Source organism: Nicotiana tomentosiformis, chromosome 2 (assembly GCF_000390325.3).
Source record: "Nicotiana tomentosiformis chromosome 2, ASM39032v3, whole genome shotgun sequence".
In the NCBI taxonomy this organism is placed as follows: domain Eukaryota; kingdom Viridiplantae; phylum Streptophyta; class Magnoliopsida; order Solanales; family Solanaceae; genus Nicotiana; species Nicotiana tomentosiformis.
In genome coordinates this window covers 70,993,722-71,013,466 of record NC_090813.1, presented here as the reverse complement: position 1 = coordinate 71,013,466, position 19,745 = coordinate 70,993,722, and the positions used below count along the sequence as shown (strand labels likewise).

At 39.7% G+C, this 19,745-nt stretch overlaps 2 protein-coding genes across 2 annotated transcripts; both read left to right on the top strand.

Moving 5' to 3' along the window:
• The first annotated feature begins 975 nt into the window (after positions 1-975).
• LOC104104911 (homeobox-leucine zipper protein ATHB-52-like) lies at positions 976-1,494 on the top strand. The gene has a single exon (XM_009613104.4). The coding sequence runs from the start codon at positions 976-978 to the stop codon at positions 1,492-1,494; it is 519 nt and encodes a 172-aa protein (XP_009611399.1).
• Positions 1,495-7,740: 6,246 nt separating this feature from the next.
• Positions 7,741-8,151, top strand: LOC138905018 (uncharacterized). The gene has a single exon (XM_070193522.1). It carries the CDS (start codon positions 7,741-7,743, stop codon positions 8,149-8,151), a length of 411 nt encoding a protein of 136 aa, XP_070049623.1.
• The last annotated feature ends 11,594 nt before the right edge of the window (positions 8,152-19,745 follow it).

Sequence of the window (19,745 nt, the reverse complement as noted above, 5' to 3'; positions counted from 1 at the left end):
CCTTATCCTTTTCCTTAATGCTTGGTGCGGGGAGAGAGAGGGTTTGTGGGTCTGGCCCGGATTGAATGGGTAGTTAACATGTCCTTATAGCTGATTTAAAGGAGGATCAAAGTCTTCTAATCAGAGTTCAAAGGAGTAACAGTTAGTATTAATTATGTACAGCTAAATATTATCCACTAACTTAAAATCTTCACTATATATTAGAGCTTTAGTGGTTGATTACTCTATTATCTCTAGTGTTAGCACCTTGTGCAACTAGGACGTTCCAATTGTCTAGTCGTATACAGTTACTAGTACTACTACTACATGATTTTCATTAATTAAGTTCTCACTTTAGGAGGGATATTACTATGTATATGAGGAAGTCAAATAAGAACCAAGTTGTTTGGCATTTGCATGCTTCTCTTTTGTATTTTTAATTTTTTTGAAATCATTGAAGTTGGTCAGCAAACGTATACTTCCCATGTTTGTCTTTGGTTTTTGAGTCTTTGGCTTTTAAGTGTTTATGGCAGTGGTCTCGATCCATGTAATGTTGCTTTTCTTTGTTTCTCGTTAATTTATAACCACTTATGTGTCTTGAGATTTATCTATATAAGAATATTCTAGAAACACAATGATATCTGCATTCTTGAAAATCATAATTATTTTATTTAGCAATTACAAGGTGGACACCTAAGATAATAAATCTTCAATCAAGTTTTCTACTTAAATACTTCGAAGTTAGACATTTTCAATAGTAAGATACTATAAACCAAATCAAAACTTACTAAAAAGAGATTTACATTTACAAGTTTAAAAGGATTTAATGTCAGTGTACTTATCATAAGTAGGCCACACCCACGTGATATATATATATATATATATATATATATATATATATATATATATTATGTATGGGATCAAAACACAATCATTCTCTCCTTCTTATATGACTCCCAAATTCTAGCACTTTTCATAAACTTCCTATTAATCATAATGGATTTCTTCAATTCTCAAACTCGGAAGAACAATCTCAAGTGTCACAAGAAAAGGCTCACTCAAGATCAAGTAAGGCTTTTGGAGATTAGCTTCAACTCCAACAACAAGCTCGACTCCAATAGAAAATCCCAGCTCGCTCAGGAACTGGGATTGCCACCCAGGCAAGTTGCAATATGGTATCAGAACAAGCGAGCACGATGGAAAAGCCAGAGCCTCGAGGTTGATTACAAGGCCTTGCAACAAAGATTAGATAATGCTATGTTGGATAATGAGAGGTTAAAATTGGAAGTTGAGAGGCTTAAGGAGGAACTAAACAAAGCTCAAGAAATGTTGTTGGCATTCAACACCACAACTAATAATTATTCATCAATTTCAAGTTCTTGTGATGAAGTTGGGAGTTCATGTTTGCAGCTTCATGATCAATCCAAACATCATCTTGATAAGGAGCTCTATGCTTGTTTAATTGGTGATGAAGGCCACTTTGGCCATAATTTCTTTGCTTCATCTATGTCTTGACCATGATATATTAAGCTACATATGCATATGGTAACTAAAGTACATGGGCCACAAAAAATGAAGGATGTTTATGTGAGATGCTGTTTTTTTTTTCTCTTTTAGCCGCCATAGTAATTAAGGTTTTCCTTTTTCTTCTTATTATTATAAGTTTTTCTTTTATATTTATTCCGCTACTTTTTTCCATTTGAAAATTTCTTGTGCATAAAACAAATAATTGAGCCAGATAATTTAAAAATTAATGCTAATTTATTAATGAACAATGTGGTAAAAATTTCAGATATTTAAAAATGCCCCGGTTTCACCTTTTCCTCCCTGCAAAAGTTTCCCAATAAGAGGAAAAGGAAAATTATATTTTCCTATAATCCTTTGTTCTACGTTGGACTAGACCAAAAATGTCATGCGCAGTGTTAAGTTTAAGTAAATGCACTAGCTGGCATTAATTTTAGTGAAACCTAGCCATCGTGGTGGAATGTTACTGTTCTTTTATCCTTAACTAGAGGTTTTACTTTCGAGCTTTGAGAATGAAAGAATTTTTTCAGAGAGTGCTTCCCCTTTTAGTAGACTTTATGCGGCAGGTATCAGAATTAATCGAAACCTCAAAACGTGTACCGGACAACGTGCGAGAAAAAAACTGTATAATGGTTTGAACATATTGCATCCCATGTCTTAATTAGTGCAACCTAACAGTTAAAATAGTTTGCTTATCTATCCACTCCTTTGGTTTCTTTTAATGTCTACTCAAAATTGCTCCCATGCATGATTCACGACAATTTCTAGAGACTAGAGAGTAGGGCAAAATTGGTTCCAAAGTGACCACGTTCTCCTACGTTTTGCACTATAGGAGTATAGGATGATGAGCGAAGAAATCGAAAGTGATTTGAGGCAAAATACAAAGCCCTATTTTCAGAAAAGAGAGAGCTTCTATATTATTATAGAAATGATCCCTAAAAAGTCTATTGTACATGTGTGGCCCTTTTTATCTTCTTAACACAATGAAATGAAATATACAGAAAAAGAATAACTTGGGCTTCTGACCCGATTGGGCCTAGTTATGAAGTTTGGGCCTGGAATATGACTCTGTTATCAGCCCCCCTCAAGGTGGAGGTCGACTGAACTCCAAGCTTGGATAATAAACGACGATGAGGAACACCAGAAAGAGCTTTAGTCATCAAATCAACAAGTTGATCAGAAGAGGGAACATGGAGAAGAGAGATGACACCAGACTGCAGCAGATCACGCACATAGTGACAATCAACCTCAATGTGCTTTGTGCGCTCATGAAAAACTAGGTTTCGGGCAATGTGAATAGATGACTTGCTGTCGCAAAAGACAGAAACAAGAGGCGTAATGGAGCAGCCCAGATCATGAAGAATGCGTAGCAACCAAGACACTTCAGCAACAACCTTGCGCAAGGCCCGATACTCTACTTCAGCAGAAGATAGAGAAATTGTAGGCTGCTTCTTAGACTTCCAAGAAAAAGAGGAACTACCAAAAATAATGTAAAACCCAGAGACATACCTCCATAAAATGGGGCAAGCTGCCCAGTCGGAATCAGATAGGAAAGAAGAGAAAAATCAAAAGAAGCACTTAGAAGAATGCCCTATCAAGGATCATTAAGAAGGTACCTCAATACATGAATGACACCAAGCATGTGTGGCACCTTAGGATCCTGGAGAAACTGACTTAAATGCTGGACAGAGAAAGCAATATCAGGTTGAGTGTGCTGCAAAATATTCAATTTACCTACAAGTCTTCGATACACAGAAGGATCAGGCAAGCAGTCAGCCTCAATTGAAGATAGCTTCATTAAAATATCTACAGATAACCTTGAGAAGTATGATGTACCTCAAGCCCCAAGAAATAATGAACATCACCAAGGTCTTTAATTTTGAACTGTTCATCTAAAAAGGACTTAAGTGCGTTCATTTCAGTAATATCAGAACCAGCCCATAAAATATCATCTACATATACAACGATGACCACCACAGAATCACTAGAACCCTTAGTGAACAAGGAATTATCATTTTTACTGGACAAATAGCCCTAAGACAGTAAGGACTCACAAAGCTTAGCCAACCATTGTCTAGAGGCTTGCTTCAACCCATATAATAATTTTTTGAGTTTGCAAACTAAAGGAGAAGAGGGGAAAGAGGAACAAGGAGTAGTGACAGTCAAACCAAGAGGTACATACATGTAAACTTCTTCATGTAAATACCCATGAAGGAAAGCATTATTGACATCTAATTGGTAGACTGTCCACCTTCTCTTGGCAGCAACAGTAAGAAGACATTTGATAGTGGTAATCTTGACTACCGGAGAAAAAGTCTCAGTATAATCTACACCCATCTAACAACTAATCTAGCCTTATACCTTTCAATTGTGCCATCTGATTTTTGATTTATCTTGTATACCCATTTACAAGGAATAACCTTCTTTTTTGGAGGAAGATGAACAATGTCTCAGGTCTTATTTGCATCAAAATCTTGGAACTCTTTCAACATAGCCTCCTATCATGCAGGATTAGAGGCAGTCTGGTGATAAAATTGAGGCTCTTTTAAGTGAAGGTCAGCAGAAGTAGCCTTAGAATTAGGAGCAACATGAGAACAAATGTAATCTTTGAGATAATAAGGATGATTGGAGGGTCTATCAGAACTTCTAATAGGTGGAAGGGAAGAAGGAGTATCCTGAATAGGAAAGGCCGGAGACTGAATATGAGAAGGAGCAGGAAGAGGTGAAGGTGAAGGGGAAGACTAGGAAGAAACATGGATAGAAGAATAGAAAGAGTAGGGGAAGTTTGAGGGGGAGAAATAGACTGAATGTCAACAAAAGGGGAAGTATCAGGAGGAGATAAAATGGGAGGTGTAGGAGAGGAGGAGTGGTAAGGGAAAATTTGCTGATGAAAAATAACATCTCTCGAATAAAAAATGGAATGGGAGGAAAGATTAAGAAGTTTGTAACGCTTTTTACCTAAAGGATATCCCAAGAAAACACAAGAAGCAGCTCTAGGTTGCAACTTGTCTCTACCATATTTAGGAAGAGTAGCAAAACAAAGATAACCAAAGGATCTCAAATGTTCATATGATAGAGGGAAACCGTGAAACTTTTCAAAAGGAGAAACATTTTGTAAAACAGAAGAAGGAAACATGTTAATAAGATAAGTAGCAATAAGCACACAGTCTCCCCGGTATTTTAAAGGAAGTTTGGATTTGTATAAAAGAGCCCTAGAAGTTTCAAGAAGATGTTTGTGTTTTTGTAACGACCCGACTGATCGTTTAGAGAGTTGTAGCCATGTTCCTCCATTTACTACTCATTTTTATGCTTTACAATTGTTATCTGACTTGCCGAGGTAGTTGGTTCATGAATCGGAGAGGTTTCAGAATGAATTGAGATGGTTAATCTCAAGGATAAAAATTTAAGTTGAAAAGGTTGACCAGATGTGGACTTATATATTGACGACTCCAGAGTGGAGTTTTGATGGTTCTGTTAGCTCCGTTGGGTGATTTTGGACTTAGGAGCGCGTCCGGATTGTGATTTGGAGGTCCGTAGTGGAATTAGACTTGAAATGGCAGAAGTTGGAAATTTGAAAGTTTGACCGAGAGTGGACTTTGTGGATACCGGGTTCGGATTGGGGTTCCTGGAGTTGGATTAGGCCCGTGGTGTCATTTGTGACTTGTATGCAAAATTTGAGGTCAATCGGATGTGATTTGATAGGTTTCGACATCGTTTTAGAAGATGGAATTCCTTAGTTTTCATTAGGCTTGAATTGGGGTGTGATTCGTGTTTTTGATATTGTTTGGTAAATTGGTATGGTTGTACTCGTGGTTGAATGTGATTTCGGATTTTATGACTTTTATTGGGTTTCGAGACGGGTGGGCCCGGGACCGACTTTTGAGTTGACTTTTGAATTTTGATTAATAACTTAATATTTTCTTATGGAATTGATTCCTTTAGCTCGTGTTGATTGTATCGAACTATTTGTGACTAGATTCGGGGCATTTGGAGGCCGATTCACAAGGCAAGGGCGTGTTGGAGTAGGATTTGTACGAATTGAGGTAAGTAACAGTTCTAAATTTGGTTTTGAGGGTATGAAACCCCGTATTACGTGTTATATGATTGGTTTTGAGGTGGCGCACATGCTAGGTGATGGGCGTGTGGGCGTGTACCATAGGAATTGTGACTTGGTCAATTCCATGGAACTGTACAGTTGAATAATCTATTGTTATTTGTATATTCTCCATGTGTTATAAAAATTGAACTGCAAATCATGTTAGAAATCATGTTTAGGTTATGTGTTGGCACTGTAGGGACCCACAGAGGTCGTGTTACATGTTGAATTATCTGCTAAATTGTTGTTTTGTACTCAATCACATTTTTACTGCATATTATATCCCAGTCTCTATTGTTCTTTATTGATAAATTATATTATCGCTGTTTGGGCTGATTATCGTGATTATTGAGAGCCCGAGAGACTGCAGATATTGATGACTAAGTAAGGTCGAGGGCCTGATTGTGAGGATATTTATAGGAGCGATCTGCACGCCGCAATATGTTTTATTGATTTATGCCATGATTGACTTGCTATAGCGCTTGGGCTAAAGGAGCCCCTCCAGAGTCTATACACCCTTAGTGAGCGCAAGTACCTACTGACTGCGAGCGCGAGCGCGAGTGCCGAGTTTCTGAGAAAAATAAGAGATTGTGAGGAATGAGTGACTGTGAGGTTGGAGTGAATGGGAGGACAGAGTGTTTGTCACCCTGAGAATATGCACTTGATTTCATTACTGTTGTACTTCAACTGGCATATATCACTGTCATGAAATTTCTGAGAGATACTATATCATGTTTCAATTGAACTTGGCATGAATTTTCTGTTTTAGCTTTAACTGTCGAACTTGAAAGCATGCCTATTTTTCTGTATTGTATTTTCTGAAATTGAACTGTATCCGTGAAGCTTGTCACTACTTTCAGTCCAATAGTTAGTCTTGTTAGTTCCTGAGTTGGTTGTATTCACTCTACACCCTGCACTTCGTGTGCATATCCATGTGTTTTCGGACTCGGTGGGTGTTGATTATATTAGCCGCTTGACCATTTCAGAGATTTCAAGGTAGCTGCCCGGCATTTGTAGACCTTAACTCTTCCCCCTATCTTTCAGCTTTATGTATTTAGTTTCAGTTTTTCATTGACAATATTTTCAGACTTGTGTTGTATAGAGGCTCATGTACTCAGTGACACCCTGGTTTTGGGAACTTTTGTATTGATTTTTGACTTCCTATCTAGTTTATGAGGACTTTAGTTATTCAAACATGTATTATTTTATTGTTTACTTTAAAGTGTTGGAAATGTTTTGAGGTGTCGGCTTGCCTAGTACCAAGTTAGGCGACATCACGACATGCTAAGTTTTGGGTTGTGAGAAGTTGGTATCAGAGCCTAGGTTACATAGGTCTCACGAGTCATGGGCAGGTTTAGTAGAGTCTTGCGGATCGGTATAGAGACGTCTGTACTTATCTTCGAGAGGCTGCCAAACCCTTAGGAAACTTCACATTGTTGTATTCTTGTAATGCAGATTTGTTGATTCCGGAAACTAAAATATTATATTCTATTCTCTCACAGATGGTGAGGACACGTGCTACCAGATAGGACGGCCAGCCACCAGTACCACCAGCTAGGGCTACGAGAGGCCGAGGGCAGCACCTGCATATCTACCAGTTGATCCAGCTCAGGAACAGGTTCCAAATGTGGTTGAGCTAGTGGGGCCAACTCAGGAACCAACTGTGCCCATTGTGATTCCAAGCCTTTAGGAGGTACTCAGGCTCCCATCGCCCGTACACCAGAGCAGGTGATGCAGGGACTTCTGACACCAGGGGTACCACTAGCCCAGCCGATTGCAACTACTCAGGCCAGGTGGGCCCCGTTATGACTGATGATGAGCAGAGGAGACTAGAGAGATTTGGGAGACTCCAACCTCCAGCATTCAGTAGGGCTGAGTCTGAGGATGCCCAGGACTTTTAGGATAGGTGTCAGCGGATTCTTTGCACGACATGTATTATGAATACAAGTGAGGTCTCATTCACCATTTTTCAGTTTACTAGGACTACCTTCATGTGGTGGGAGGCTTATTAGAGGTGCAAGCCAGTCGACGTGGAACCACTTATATGATGTGAGTTCTCCGTTCTCTTCTTGGAGAAGTTTGTGCCACAGTATCGCAGGGAGGAGCTGCGCAGATAGTTTGAGCAGCGATGTTAGGATGACATGTCTGTGACCCAGTACGAGATGAGGTTTTCTGAGTTGGCTCGTTACACAGTTTGGTTGGTTCCCACGGATAGGGAGAGGATTAGGAGGTTCATTGATGGCCTCACATATCAGTTGAGATTTCTCATGACTAGGGAGAGGGTATTTGGTGCTACTTTCGACGAGGTGGTCGATATTGCTCGGCAGATAGAGATGGTCCGTAGTCAGGAGCATGAGGAGAGGAAGGCCAAGAGGCCTCGAGGTTCGGGTGGTCCCAATGGTGTTCATTCTGGGGGACAGTCTTACTACAGTAGGGGACGTCCTTACAGGCATGCTCAGATGGCCTATCCAGTTCATCGTGGAGCATCATCCTGCTATGGTTCATACAGTGCTCGTCAGAGTCAATCATCTCTCAGTGCCCTTCCAGATTAGAGTTCGTCCCGTGCTCCATCAGTTCTGGGTTCATCTATGCCAGGCCCTTCTAGAAGTTACTCTGGTACTCGGGGCCCGATTCAGTCCCCGCCACCACCACTTCTGAGGAGTTACTTCTAGTGCAGGGAGTTTGGGCATATATGGAGGCAATGTCCTCATCGACCGTGAGGTCCAATGCAACAGAAGAGTTAGGTTATGACTTTAGCACCAGTTACTTCACCACCCACTCATCTAGTTCAGGGTAGGTCCCAGGAAGCTAGAGGTCGCCCTAGAGGGGGAGGCCAATCAGGTGGCGGTCAGGCTCAATTATATGTTATTCTTGCCAGGCCAGATGTTGTTACTTCAGATGTAGTTATCACATGTATTGTCTCAGTATGCCACAAGGATTTTTCCGTATAATTTGACCCTGGTTCTACTTATTCGTATGTATCATCGTATTTTGCTAATTATCTGGATATGCCCCGTGAGTCCTTAGTCTCATTTGTCCATGTATTTACGCAGTGGGCGATACTATTATTTTGAACCGTGTATATCGGTCATGTGTAATGACTATTGGGGGATTGGAGACTAGAGTTGATCTCTTATTGCTTAATATGGTTGATTTTGATGTGATCTTGGGTATGGATTGGTTGTCTCCATGTCATGCTATGCTGGGTTGTCACGCTAAGACCGTGACGTTGGCGATGCCGGTGTTGCCAAGGATCGAGTGGAGAGGTTCTCTAGATTATGTTCCCAGTAGGGTGATTTCATATTTGAAGGCCCAACGGATGGTTGGGAAGGGTTATTTATCTTATTTTGCCTTTGTGAGGGATGTTGGTCCTGATACCCCTACTATTGATTCCGTTCCGGTGGTGCAAGATTTCTTGGATGTGTTTCCTGCAGACCTACCGGGCATGCCGTCCGATAGGGATATTGACTTTGGTATTGACTTGGTGCCGGGCACTCAACCCATTTCTATTCATCCATATCGTATGACACCAGCTAAGTTGAAGGAATTGAAAGAGCAGCTTCAGAAACTTCTTGATAAGGGGTTTATTAGGCCTAGTGTGTCGCCTTGGGGTGCACCGGTTTTGTTTGTGAAGAAGAAGGATGGTACTATGCAGATGTGCATCAACTATAGGCAGTTGAACAAAGTTACAATCAAGAACAAGTATTCTTTATCGCGCATTGATGATCTATTTGACCAGCTCCAGGGAGCGAGGGTGTTCTCTAAGATTGATTTGAGGTCTGGGTATCACCAGTTGAAGATTCAGGACTCGGATATTCTAAAGACAACATTCAAGACCCGTTATGGTCCTTATAAGCTCCTTGTGATGTCTTTTGGGCTGACCAACACCCCAGCAACATTCATGCATCTGATGAAACAGTGTATTTCAGCCTTACCTCGACTCGTTTGTCATAGTATTCATTGATGATATCCTGGTGTACTCTCGTAGCCAGGACGAGCATGCCCAACATTTGAGGATTGTGTTGCAGCGGTTGAGGGAGGACAAGCTTTATGCCAAGTTCTCCAAGTGTGAGTTTTGGCTTAGTTCGGTGGCGTTCTTGGGGCACATGGTGTCCAGTGGGGGGATTAGAGACATAGTGAGAGTGTTTAAAGTGAAAGTGTTCAAAAGATGAACCATACGAAGAATACCTACCTGCTTGACAATCAACCCATAGATGATTTTCACCACATTTAAAACACATAGCAGACCGCTGACAGTGTTCAACTGCTAACTCGTCAACCGTTTTTATAGGCTGGTTGTAGGAAGAATACCTACCTTCTTGACAATTAACCCATAGACGATTTTCATCGCATTTAAAACACATAGCAGATCGCTGACAATGTTCAACTGCTAACTCTTCAACCATTTTCTTAAGCTGGTTGTACTCCATCTTCACATCATTTAGAGTTCAATAACAAGAATATGTTCTTCGAGATTTTTTTTAAAAATAAAAGAAAAAAAATTAAAAACTAATTCCTGAATTAGCACTACGAACTACTTCAAACACCATTAATTGCCAATCCCTGGCAACAACGCCAAAATTTGACGAGCGCAAAATACACACTTAAATTGTGCTCGCTAGTCAAAGATAGTATAATATAATTATCGTGTCCACAGAGATTGGATTTAAACAATATTCTCGTAGTTTATAGCTTGATTGCTATCCAGGAGGATCAACAGTTGAGATTTATATGATTAATACTAAAATTAATTAAGAATCTAAAGCTAATTAGCTAATGACAATCGAAGTAAGGACTAAGAAAGAAAGATATCAATGGGAGAAAATGAGGTTTTGATAGGATATGTGCAAGATAATTGTCTGTGATTTAACTCTAGATAATTCACTTCTAATGTTCAAGTGAGTCTCTTGAATTCACTTAATTATCAGTACAATTATTTAGTAGAAACTCCTCTCTTGATTAAGTCTCAACCTCTCAATATGGACCAATTTAAGCTCTGTGAAGATATGTAAGAATGCGTAATGGATTGGTCTTTAGGAGAACCGCTCTCGATTATCCTCCTAACTAGGTTTAATCAATGATTCAACTAGCATGTTTCAATTAATTAGAAGAATCTATGAACTCAACCAACAATATAATACAAAGATATCACAAGTTATGCCTCTTTCGATTACAAGAACAAGTGAATATATATGCAACAATTAAATCTTCTAAAATATATTCAAATACATAAAAATAGAGTTATAATCCACAAACAATTATCAATACGCCAAATCTATCAAAACCCAAAAGGTTCTACTCCATAGACATGGAGAAGTTCTTCACAAATGTAACTAAAGTATAGGAAAACATAAATTCAATCCACTCCTTAGGTCGAAACTCTGTCCAAAAGTTTTAGAAATAGTGTTTTTCCCGTGTATTTAAGCTATCCCCAATAAACCCTGGACGAAAATACCCCTTTTAGAGGAAATGGGAAGATACTCTAAGATTTTTGTACTACCACAGCGCATGCCGTGCCGCGGCATGCGACACGCTTGTGGCAATTTCCAGAACACTTCGTAAAATGGATTCTGGGCATAATTTGCACAGTCTCCCCGCCCCATATGGCGCCCCAGGTGGCATGGCTGTGTAATTTTCTTTGAGTAAGTTTGTTTTTCCAATTTTTGACATCCGGACTTGGTACTCGACCCCCGAACGCGATCCCGGTTTAATCCCTTGGGCTTCTACTCAGACTTCAACGCTCCAAATATCTCGAATTTGCTCTGTAACATCTAAATAACTCGGAATCACTCCTACATGGCATAAAACACACAATAAGTGTAAAACACTACTAATTAAAGCTCAACATAAGTAAAGTGCAGTAGAGTGCAATAAGTGACTAAAATACGAGATTATAGCCTACCATCAACACCCCACACTTAAACCATTGATATCCCTTGAGCAATCAAACTACATTTCACATAGACACGACCTGTTTGTTTAACAACTCTCCTAACTCATCACACTAAGAATAATAAAACAGATTAAGCACAATACCGTGACATTCTCGCCTCAAGATTTAACTCAAAAGCACCAAGCATTTTTTACAACCCGCTCACTTGCTCTAACACAGAGGTCAATGACATTACCTATCCTTTATGAATTGAGTGCCCTCACACACAATAGAGAGTAGTTCCACACACAATAAAAGTTAAGAATAATTAGGAACTCAAGATATAAAGAATTCAATCACTCTCAGAAACAACATTCATATGCCACAAAAGATGCACCATAGGTTTGCCCGTAGTGTACTACTCTACTAATCGAGCTTATTTAGTCAAGGATCAAGTAAGACTTTAATTGGTTGTAATGTAGGCTACGGGACGGGTATGATACATTTAGATATAAGAGTAAATACACCTCCCTGAGAAATTTTAATACATATACTTAACCTTTAAACCCCACACTTAAGTCAAACCATAACTCCACCTTCACATCCGCATATGTCAACTCCCAACTTCTTTAAGCACAAATACATCAAGGGTTACCATCATCAATGAATATAAACTATTTTTTCTTCATTTTCTTTTTCGAATCAAGTGGCTCATACTTTTTCACAACAGTGCACCTTTCTCCTTATATCAATAGTTCCACTCAAGCCAAACCAACCACCCCACACTTCAACTTTTACAAAGTTCATACCAATTCAAGTGCTCACGAGAGGTAAATGGTTCAAATAGATGGTCAATTCAAACAAAAGCGTAAGGCCTGTAATGTGGTTACCAAAGAAACAGATTACAGGCTCAACGAGATTAACTACGATACATATGAAATTGGTGGATAAAATATATAGCTGGCTCAACAAAGAAATGCATATATCACTTCCAAGACTGAACAAATCTACTATTTCGCTTTGCAAACACACGTGGCAAGTTCTAGACATCAAATGTAATGCACAGAATATACAAACCTCACACACACACACATGGCACATAATTCACTCAGGATCGGACTCATCAAGATACTCCAATCAAAGTAGTTAAGCAAAGTTAAGATCATACAATTTAAGGTGCTTATACAAAAGTCAAAAACTGAGCATAAGCGTCACAAATAAAGCACTTACTATTCTCAAGGCATAATAAAGTCAAGAGATATTGCTTTTATTTAAAATCACAGCACAAGGTCTCCTACTCCAAAAACAAAAAAAACTAACTACATCCGATTCAAACAAAACCCTTGGAAAAGAACCGCGGCACAAAGAAAAATCAAGGGGGAATTATTATACTACCTAAAGAATATATATATATATATATTCGACTTTAAAATTTTCAATCAAAAGAAACAAAAACACACATAAGAAACAAAACCAAACAGTTATTTACATATTTACATCCCCATCCCACTTTAAATTGTGGCATGTCCACATGACACACAAATAAAAAGCAAGAGGTAAAGAAAACTCTCCTGGACTTTTTCCGTTTCCGAGAACTTGTGAACTCCACCCCTAATTCTGAATGCATTTTTCGATTTTGCTCCTCGGGATTCTCTATGGAGCTTATCAGGCCAAAGTCCTTTCGGGATTTTTGAAAGACCCATTTTTTTCTTTCTTTCTTGGCCTCATTTTGAGCGGTGGATTGTTTTTGTATGATTATCCTCAACTTGTTTATTCATTTATTTACAAGATTAATCCATTCATATTCCTATAAATCCCCAAAAATAAAATCCACATGATCAAGGTTAGAATAATAAAATGAAGAAGAGGGGTCATGTAAGTGTTCCTCTAGTATGTCCAAGACCATTTGTTCCTCATTCTCTTCTACTGAAAATTGTAATTGTGGATAGGTGGATGTGGTTTTGAACTCTTCTTGTATTGCTTCATAATTAACCAAAGCCTCATTTTCAATCATCTCAGTTGAAACAGAGTCCTTTTGTGGAGTAGAAAACTCTCTCTGTAGATGTTCATCATATCGGGTAGGTTCATTTTCACACGGTATCTCTTCCATATATTCACCATCACAATGCAACGAACTAAGTCTATTTACTAATTGATTCACTTGTATTGTTAGGTTGTTAGTGGCTTCATCATCTTGTATAAATTTCTCTTCCACCTTATTTATGAACTTATACATAAGCTCTTCTAAACTACCATTCTCCTCTTGAGGTGGTTGTCTCACTTCGCTTTTATTCCAGTCATAATAAGGGCATTCATCCCAACCAGAGTCAGAATTGTACCCATATGAATCCTCATACCTGTACGTACTAGAGACAAAGTGAGAGTGTTCAAAAGATGAACCATACGAAGAATACCTACCTGGTTGACAATCAACCCATAGATGATTTCCACCACATTTAAAACACATAACAGACCACTGACAGTGTTCAGCTGCTAACTCATCAACTGTTTTCATAGGCTGGTTGTAGGAAGAATACCTACCTGCTTGACAATCAACCCATAGATAACTTCCACCGCATTTAAAACACAAAGCAGATCGCTGACAGTGTTCAGCTGCTAACTTTTCAACCGTTTTCTTAGGCTGGTTATACTCCATCTTCACATCATTTAGAGTTCAATAACAAGAATATGTGCTTCGAGTTTTTTTTAATGAAAATAAAATAAAAAAATTAAAAACTAATTCCTGAAGTAACACTACAAACTACTTCAAACACAATTGATTGCCAATCCTTGGCAATGACGCCAAAATTTGACGAGCGCAAAACACACACTTAAATTATGCTCGCTAGTCAAAGATAGTATAGTATAGTTATCTTGTCCACGGAGATTGGATATAAACAGTATTCTCGTAGTTTATAGCTTGATTGCTATCTAGGAGGATCAACAATTGAGATTTATATGATTAATACTAAAATTAATTAAGAATTTAGAACTAATTGGCTAATGACAATCGAAGTAAGGACTAAGCAAAGAAAGATATCAATGGGAGAAAATGAGGTTTTGATAGGATAGGTGCAAGATAATTGTCTGTGGTTTAACTCTAGATAATTTACTTTTAATGTTCAAGCGAGTCTCTTGAATTCACTTAATTATCAGTACAACTGTTTAGAAGAAACTCATCTCTCGATTAAGTCTCAACCTCTCAATATGAACCAATTTAAGCTCTGTGAAGATATGCAAGAATGTGTAATGGATTGGTCTTTAGGAGAACCTCTCTCGATTATCCTCCTAACTAGGTTTAATCAATGATTCAACTATCCTCTTTCTATTACTTAGAATAATCTATGAACTTAACCAATAATATAAAGCAAAGATATCACAAATTATGCCTTTTTTGATTACAAGAACAAGTGAATATAGATGCAACAATTAAATCTTCCAAAAACGATTCAAATACATAAAAATAGAGTTATAATCCACAAACATTCATCAATTAACCAAATCCATCAAAAACCAAAAGGATCTACTCCATATACATGGAGAAGTTCATCACAAATGTAACTAAAGTATAGGAAAACATAAATTCAATCCAAAGCCGGATCTTGAGTGAGGAAGGAATGATGAAATCCTTGTGCTTTTATTCTTCCAACTCCTCCTTAGCCTCCTTGGCCTCCTTAGGTCGAAATTTTGTCCAAAAGTCCTAGAAATACTGTTTTTCCCGTGTATTTAAGCTATCCCCAATAAACCCCAGACGAAAATACCCTTTTTAGCAGAAATGGGAAGATACTTTAAGATTTCTGTACTACCGCATCGTGACGTGCTTGTGGCAATTTCCAGAACACTTTGCAAAATGGGTTCTGGGCACAATTTGCACATTCGCCCCCCCCCCCCCATGCGGTGTGGCTGTGTAGTTTTCTTTGAGTAAGTTCGTTTGTCCAATTTTTGACATCGGTACTTGGTACTCGACCCCCGAACGCGATCTGGTCTAATCCCCTGGGCTTCTACTCAGACTTCAAAGCTCCAAATAGCTCAAATTTGCTCCGTAACATCTATATAACTCGGAATCACTCCTACATGGCATAAAACATACAATAAGTATAAAATACTACTAATTAAAGCTCAACATAAGTAAAATGCAGTAAATTAGAGTGCAATAAGCGACTATAATACGGGATTATAGCCTATTATCAATCGCATCAGAAAGCGCCAATATGATGATCCCCGTTTGCTTGTCCTTAATGACACAGTTTAGCACAGAGACACCAATGATGTTACTATTGGGGATGATGGGGTGTCGAGGATGCAAGGTCGGATATATGTGCCTATTGTAGATGGGCTACGTGAGTTGATTCTTGAGGAGGTCCACAGTTCGCGGTATTCCATTCATCCAGGTGCCGTGAAGATGTACCAGGATTTGAGGAAGCATTATTAGTGGAGAATAATGAAGAAGTATATAATGGTATTTGTAGCTCGGTGCCTTAACTATCAGCAGGTGAAGTATGAGCATCACAGACCGAGTGGATTACTTTAGAGCTTAGAGATTCTAGAGTGGAAATGGGAGCGGATCACCATGGATTTTGTAGTTGGGCTCCCACGAATTTCAAGGAAGTTTGACGCTGTTTGGGTGATTGTGGATCGACTGACCAAGTCTGCAGACTTCATTCCAGTTGGGACTACTTATTCTTCGAAGTGGTTGGCTGAGATTTACATCCGCGAGATTGTTCGCCTTCACAGTGTGCTAGTGTCCATCATTTTAGATGGGGGCTCGCAGTTTTGGAGAGTGGTACAATGAGAGTTGGTCACCCAGGTTGGGTTAAGCACATCATTTCACCCTCAGATGGACGGACAGTCCGAGTGCACTATTTAGATATTGGAGGACATGCTACGTGCTTGTGTCATTGATTTCGGGGGTTCTTGGAATCAGTTTCTGCCGCTCGCGGAGTTTGCCTACAACAACAGCTACTAGTTGAGCATTCAGATGGCTCCATATAAGGCTTTGTATGAGAGATGGTATCGATCTCCGATGGGTTGGTTTGATCTCGTAGAGGCTAGGCTATTGGGTACTGACTTGGTTCAGGATGCTTTGGACAAGGTTAAATTGATTCAGGATCGGCTTCGCTTAACGCAGTCTAGACAGAAGAGTTACACTGATAGGAAGGTTTGTGAAGTTGCTTTTATGGTTGGGGAGAAGGAACTGCTCAAGGTGTCACCCATGAAGGGTGTTATGAGGTTTGGGAAAAGAGGCAAGTTGAGCCCTCGGTATATTGGGCCGTTTGAGGTACTTCAGAAGATCGGAGAGGTGGCTTAAAAGCTTGCCTTGACACCTAGTTTGTTGAGTGTGTATCGAGCATTTCATGTTTCTATGCTCCGAAAATATGTCGGCGATCCGTCTCATGTTTTGGATTTTAGCACGGTTCAATTGGATGGTGATTTGACATATGATGTGGAGCCGGTGGCCATTTTGGATCGGCAGGTTCAAAAGTTGAGGTCAAAGGACATAGCTTCAGTGAAGGTACAATGGAGAGGTCAGCCAGTTGAGGAGGCCACTTGGGAGACCTAGCGGGAGATGGAGAGTAGATATCCACGCCTATTTGAGAGGTACGTTTCTCTACCCGTTCGAGGATGAACGTTTGTTTAAGAGGGGAGGATGTACTGACCCGGCCGGTCGTTTCGAGAGTTGTAGCCCCGTTCCCCTATTTACTACTAATTTTTATGCTTTACAGTTGTTATGTGACTTGCTGGGGTAGTTGGTTTGGGACCGGAGAGGTTTCAGAATTAATTAAGACACAGAGTCTCAAGGATGAAAACTAAAGTTGAAAAGGTTGACCGGATGTGGACTTATGTGTAGACGAATCTGAAATGGAGTTTTGATGGTTACGTTAGCTCCATTGGGTGATTTTGGACTTAAGAGCACATCCGGATTGTGATTTGGAAATTTGAAAGTTAGACCGAGAGTGGACTTTGTGGATACCGAGCTCGGACATAAATTGATAGGTTTCGACATCGTATGTAGAAGTTAGAATTCCTTAGTTTTCATTAGGCTTGAATTGGGGTGCGATTCGTATTTTCGATGTTGTTTGATGTGATTTGAGGGCTCGACTAAGTTCATAATGTGTTTTAGGACTTGTTGGCGTGTTTGGTTAAGGTCCCGGGGGCCTCGGGTTGATTTCGGATGGTTAACGGATCGAAAAATGAGATTTAGTGCATTATTGAACTAGGAGCCTTCTGGTGTGAATCGCATCTACGAGGGTCTTGGCCGCAGGTGCGGCTGGAGTGGCGCAGAAGCGAGGTTGATCTGACTTTGGGTGTATCGCAGGTGCGGAAGGAGGAGCGCACATGCGAGTTCGCAGAATCGGGTTTGTAGTCGTAGGTGCGGAATTTGGAACACGGCACTAGGCGTGCAGAAGCAGACGCTGGGCCTCAGGTGCGGTCTCGCAGGTGCGAGACCTTGGCCGCTGAAACACGACTCGGGGGTTGAGTGTAAGACCGCAGGTGCGGATCCCTGACCGCAAATGCGGTGCCGCAGAAGCGGAGCCACTGGAAGTGCATATTAATTCAAGGATTCACAATTTTTCTTCATTTTGAACATTTCAAGCTCGGGATTGGGCGATGTTTTAGAGGATTATCTAGGGGTTTCTTGAGATAAGTTACTTGTGGTTAAATTCATTCAATTTTTTTGTTTCCCCATTAATTTTTCCACCTAGATTGTGTAGTTTTGAGGTGTAATTTGGGAGTTTGAGGCTAGAGATTTTGAGAGTTTAATTTGGGGATTTGAGTGACGATTTGGTGTCGGATTTTGGTAAAATTGGTATGGTTGGACTCGTGGTTGAATGTGCTTTCAGAGTTTATGACTTTTATCGGGTTTCGAGACGTGGGCCCGAGGGACGACTTTTGAGTCGACTTTTGACTTTTGATTAGTAACTTAGTATTTTCTTGTGAAATCGATTCCTTTAGGCCGTGTTGATTGTATCAAACTGTTTGTGGCTAGATTCGGGGCATTTGGAGGCTGATTCACGAGGGAAGGGCATGTTGGATTAGGGATTTGCACGGATTGAGGTAAGTAATAGTTCTAAATTTGGTTCTGAAGGTTTGAAATCCCGTATTACGTATTATGTGATTGGTTTTGAGGTGGCGCACATCCTAGGTGACGGGCGTGTGGGCGTGCACCGTAGGAACTGTGACTTGGTCAATTCCATAGAACTGTATAGTTGAATAATCTATTGTTATCTGTATATTCTCCATGTGTTATAAAAATCGAATTGCAAATCATGTTTAGGCTATGTGTTGGCACTAAAGGGACCCACAAAGGTCGTGTTACATAATGAATTATTTGCTAAATTGCTGTTTTGTACTCAGTCACAGTTTTACTGCATATAATATCTTAGTTTCTATTATTCTTTATTGATATATTATATCATCGCTGTTTGGGCTGATTATCATGATTATTGAGAGCCCGGGAGACTGGAGATATTGATGACTGAGTAAGTTTGAGGGCCTAATTGTGAGGATATTTATATGAGCAGGTTGCACGCCGCAACATTTTTTGTTGATTTATGCCATGATTGACTTGCTATAACGCTTGGGCTGAAGGAGCCCCTCCGGAGTCTGTACACCCTAGTGAGCGCAGGTACCTACTGAGTGCGAGTGCGAGTGCCGAGTTTTTGAGAGAAATAAAAGATTGGGAGTAATGAGTGACTGTGAGGTTGGGGTGAATGAGAGGACTGAGTGACTGCCACCCTGAGAATATGCACTTGATTTCATTACTGTTGTACTTCAGCTAGTATATATCACTGTCATGAAATTTATGAGAGATACTATATCTTGTTTCAATTGAACTTGGCATGAATTATCTGTTTTAGATTTAACTGTCGAACTTGAAAGTATGCCTATTTTTTTGTATTGTATTTTCTGAAATTGAACTGTATCCGTGAAGCTCGTCACTACTTTCAGTCCAATAGTTAATCTTGTTACTTTCTAAGTTGGTTGTACTCACGCTACACCCTGCACTTCGTGTACATATCCAAGTGTTTTCGGACACGGTGAGTGTTGATTATTTGAGCCGCTTGACCATTTCAGAGATTTCAAGGTAGTTGCCCGGCATTCGCAGACCTTGACTCTTCCCCCTATCTTTCAGCTTTATGTATTTAGTTTCAATTTTTCATAGACAATATTTTCAGCTTGTGTTGTATAGACGCTCATGTACTCAGTGATACCATGGTTTTGGAAACTTCCGTATTGAGTGTCGACTTCCTATCCAATTTATGAGGACTTTAA

Bases quoted from the DNA above. Each gene is read 5' to 3' on its own strand.
- LOC104104911 (XM_009613104.4), top strand. From the start codon at position 976: ATGGATTTCTTCAATTCTCAAACTCGGAAGAACAATCTCAAGTGTCAC.
- LOC138905018 (XM_070193522.1), top strand. From the start codon at position 7,741: ATGTCTGTGACCCAGTACGAGATGAGGTTTTCTGAGTTGGCTCGTTAC.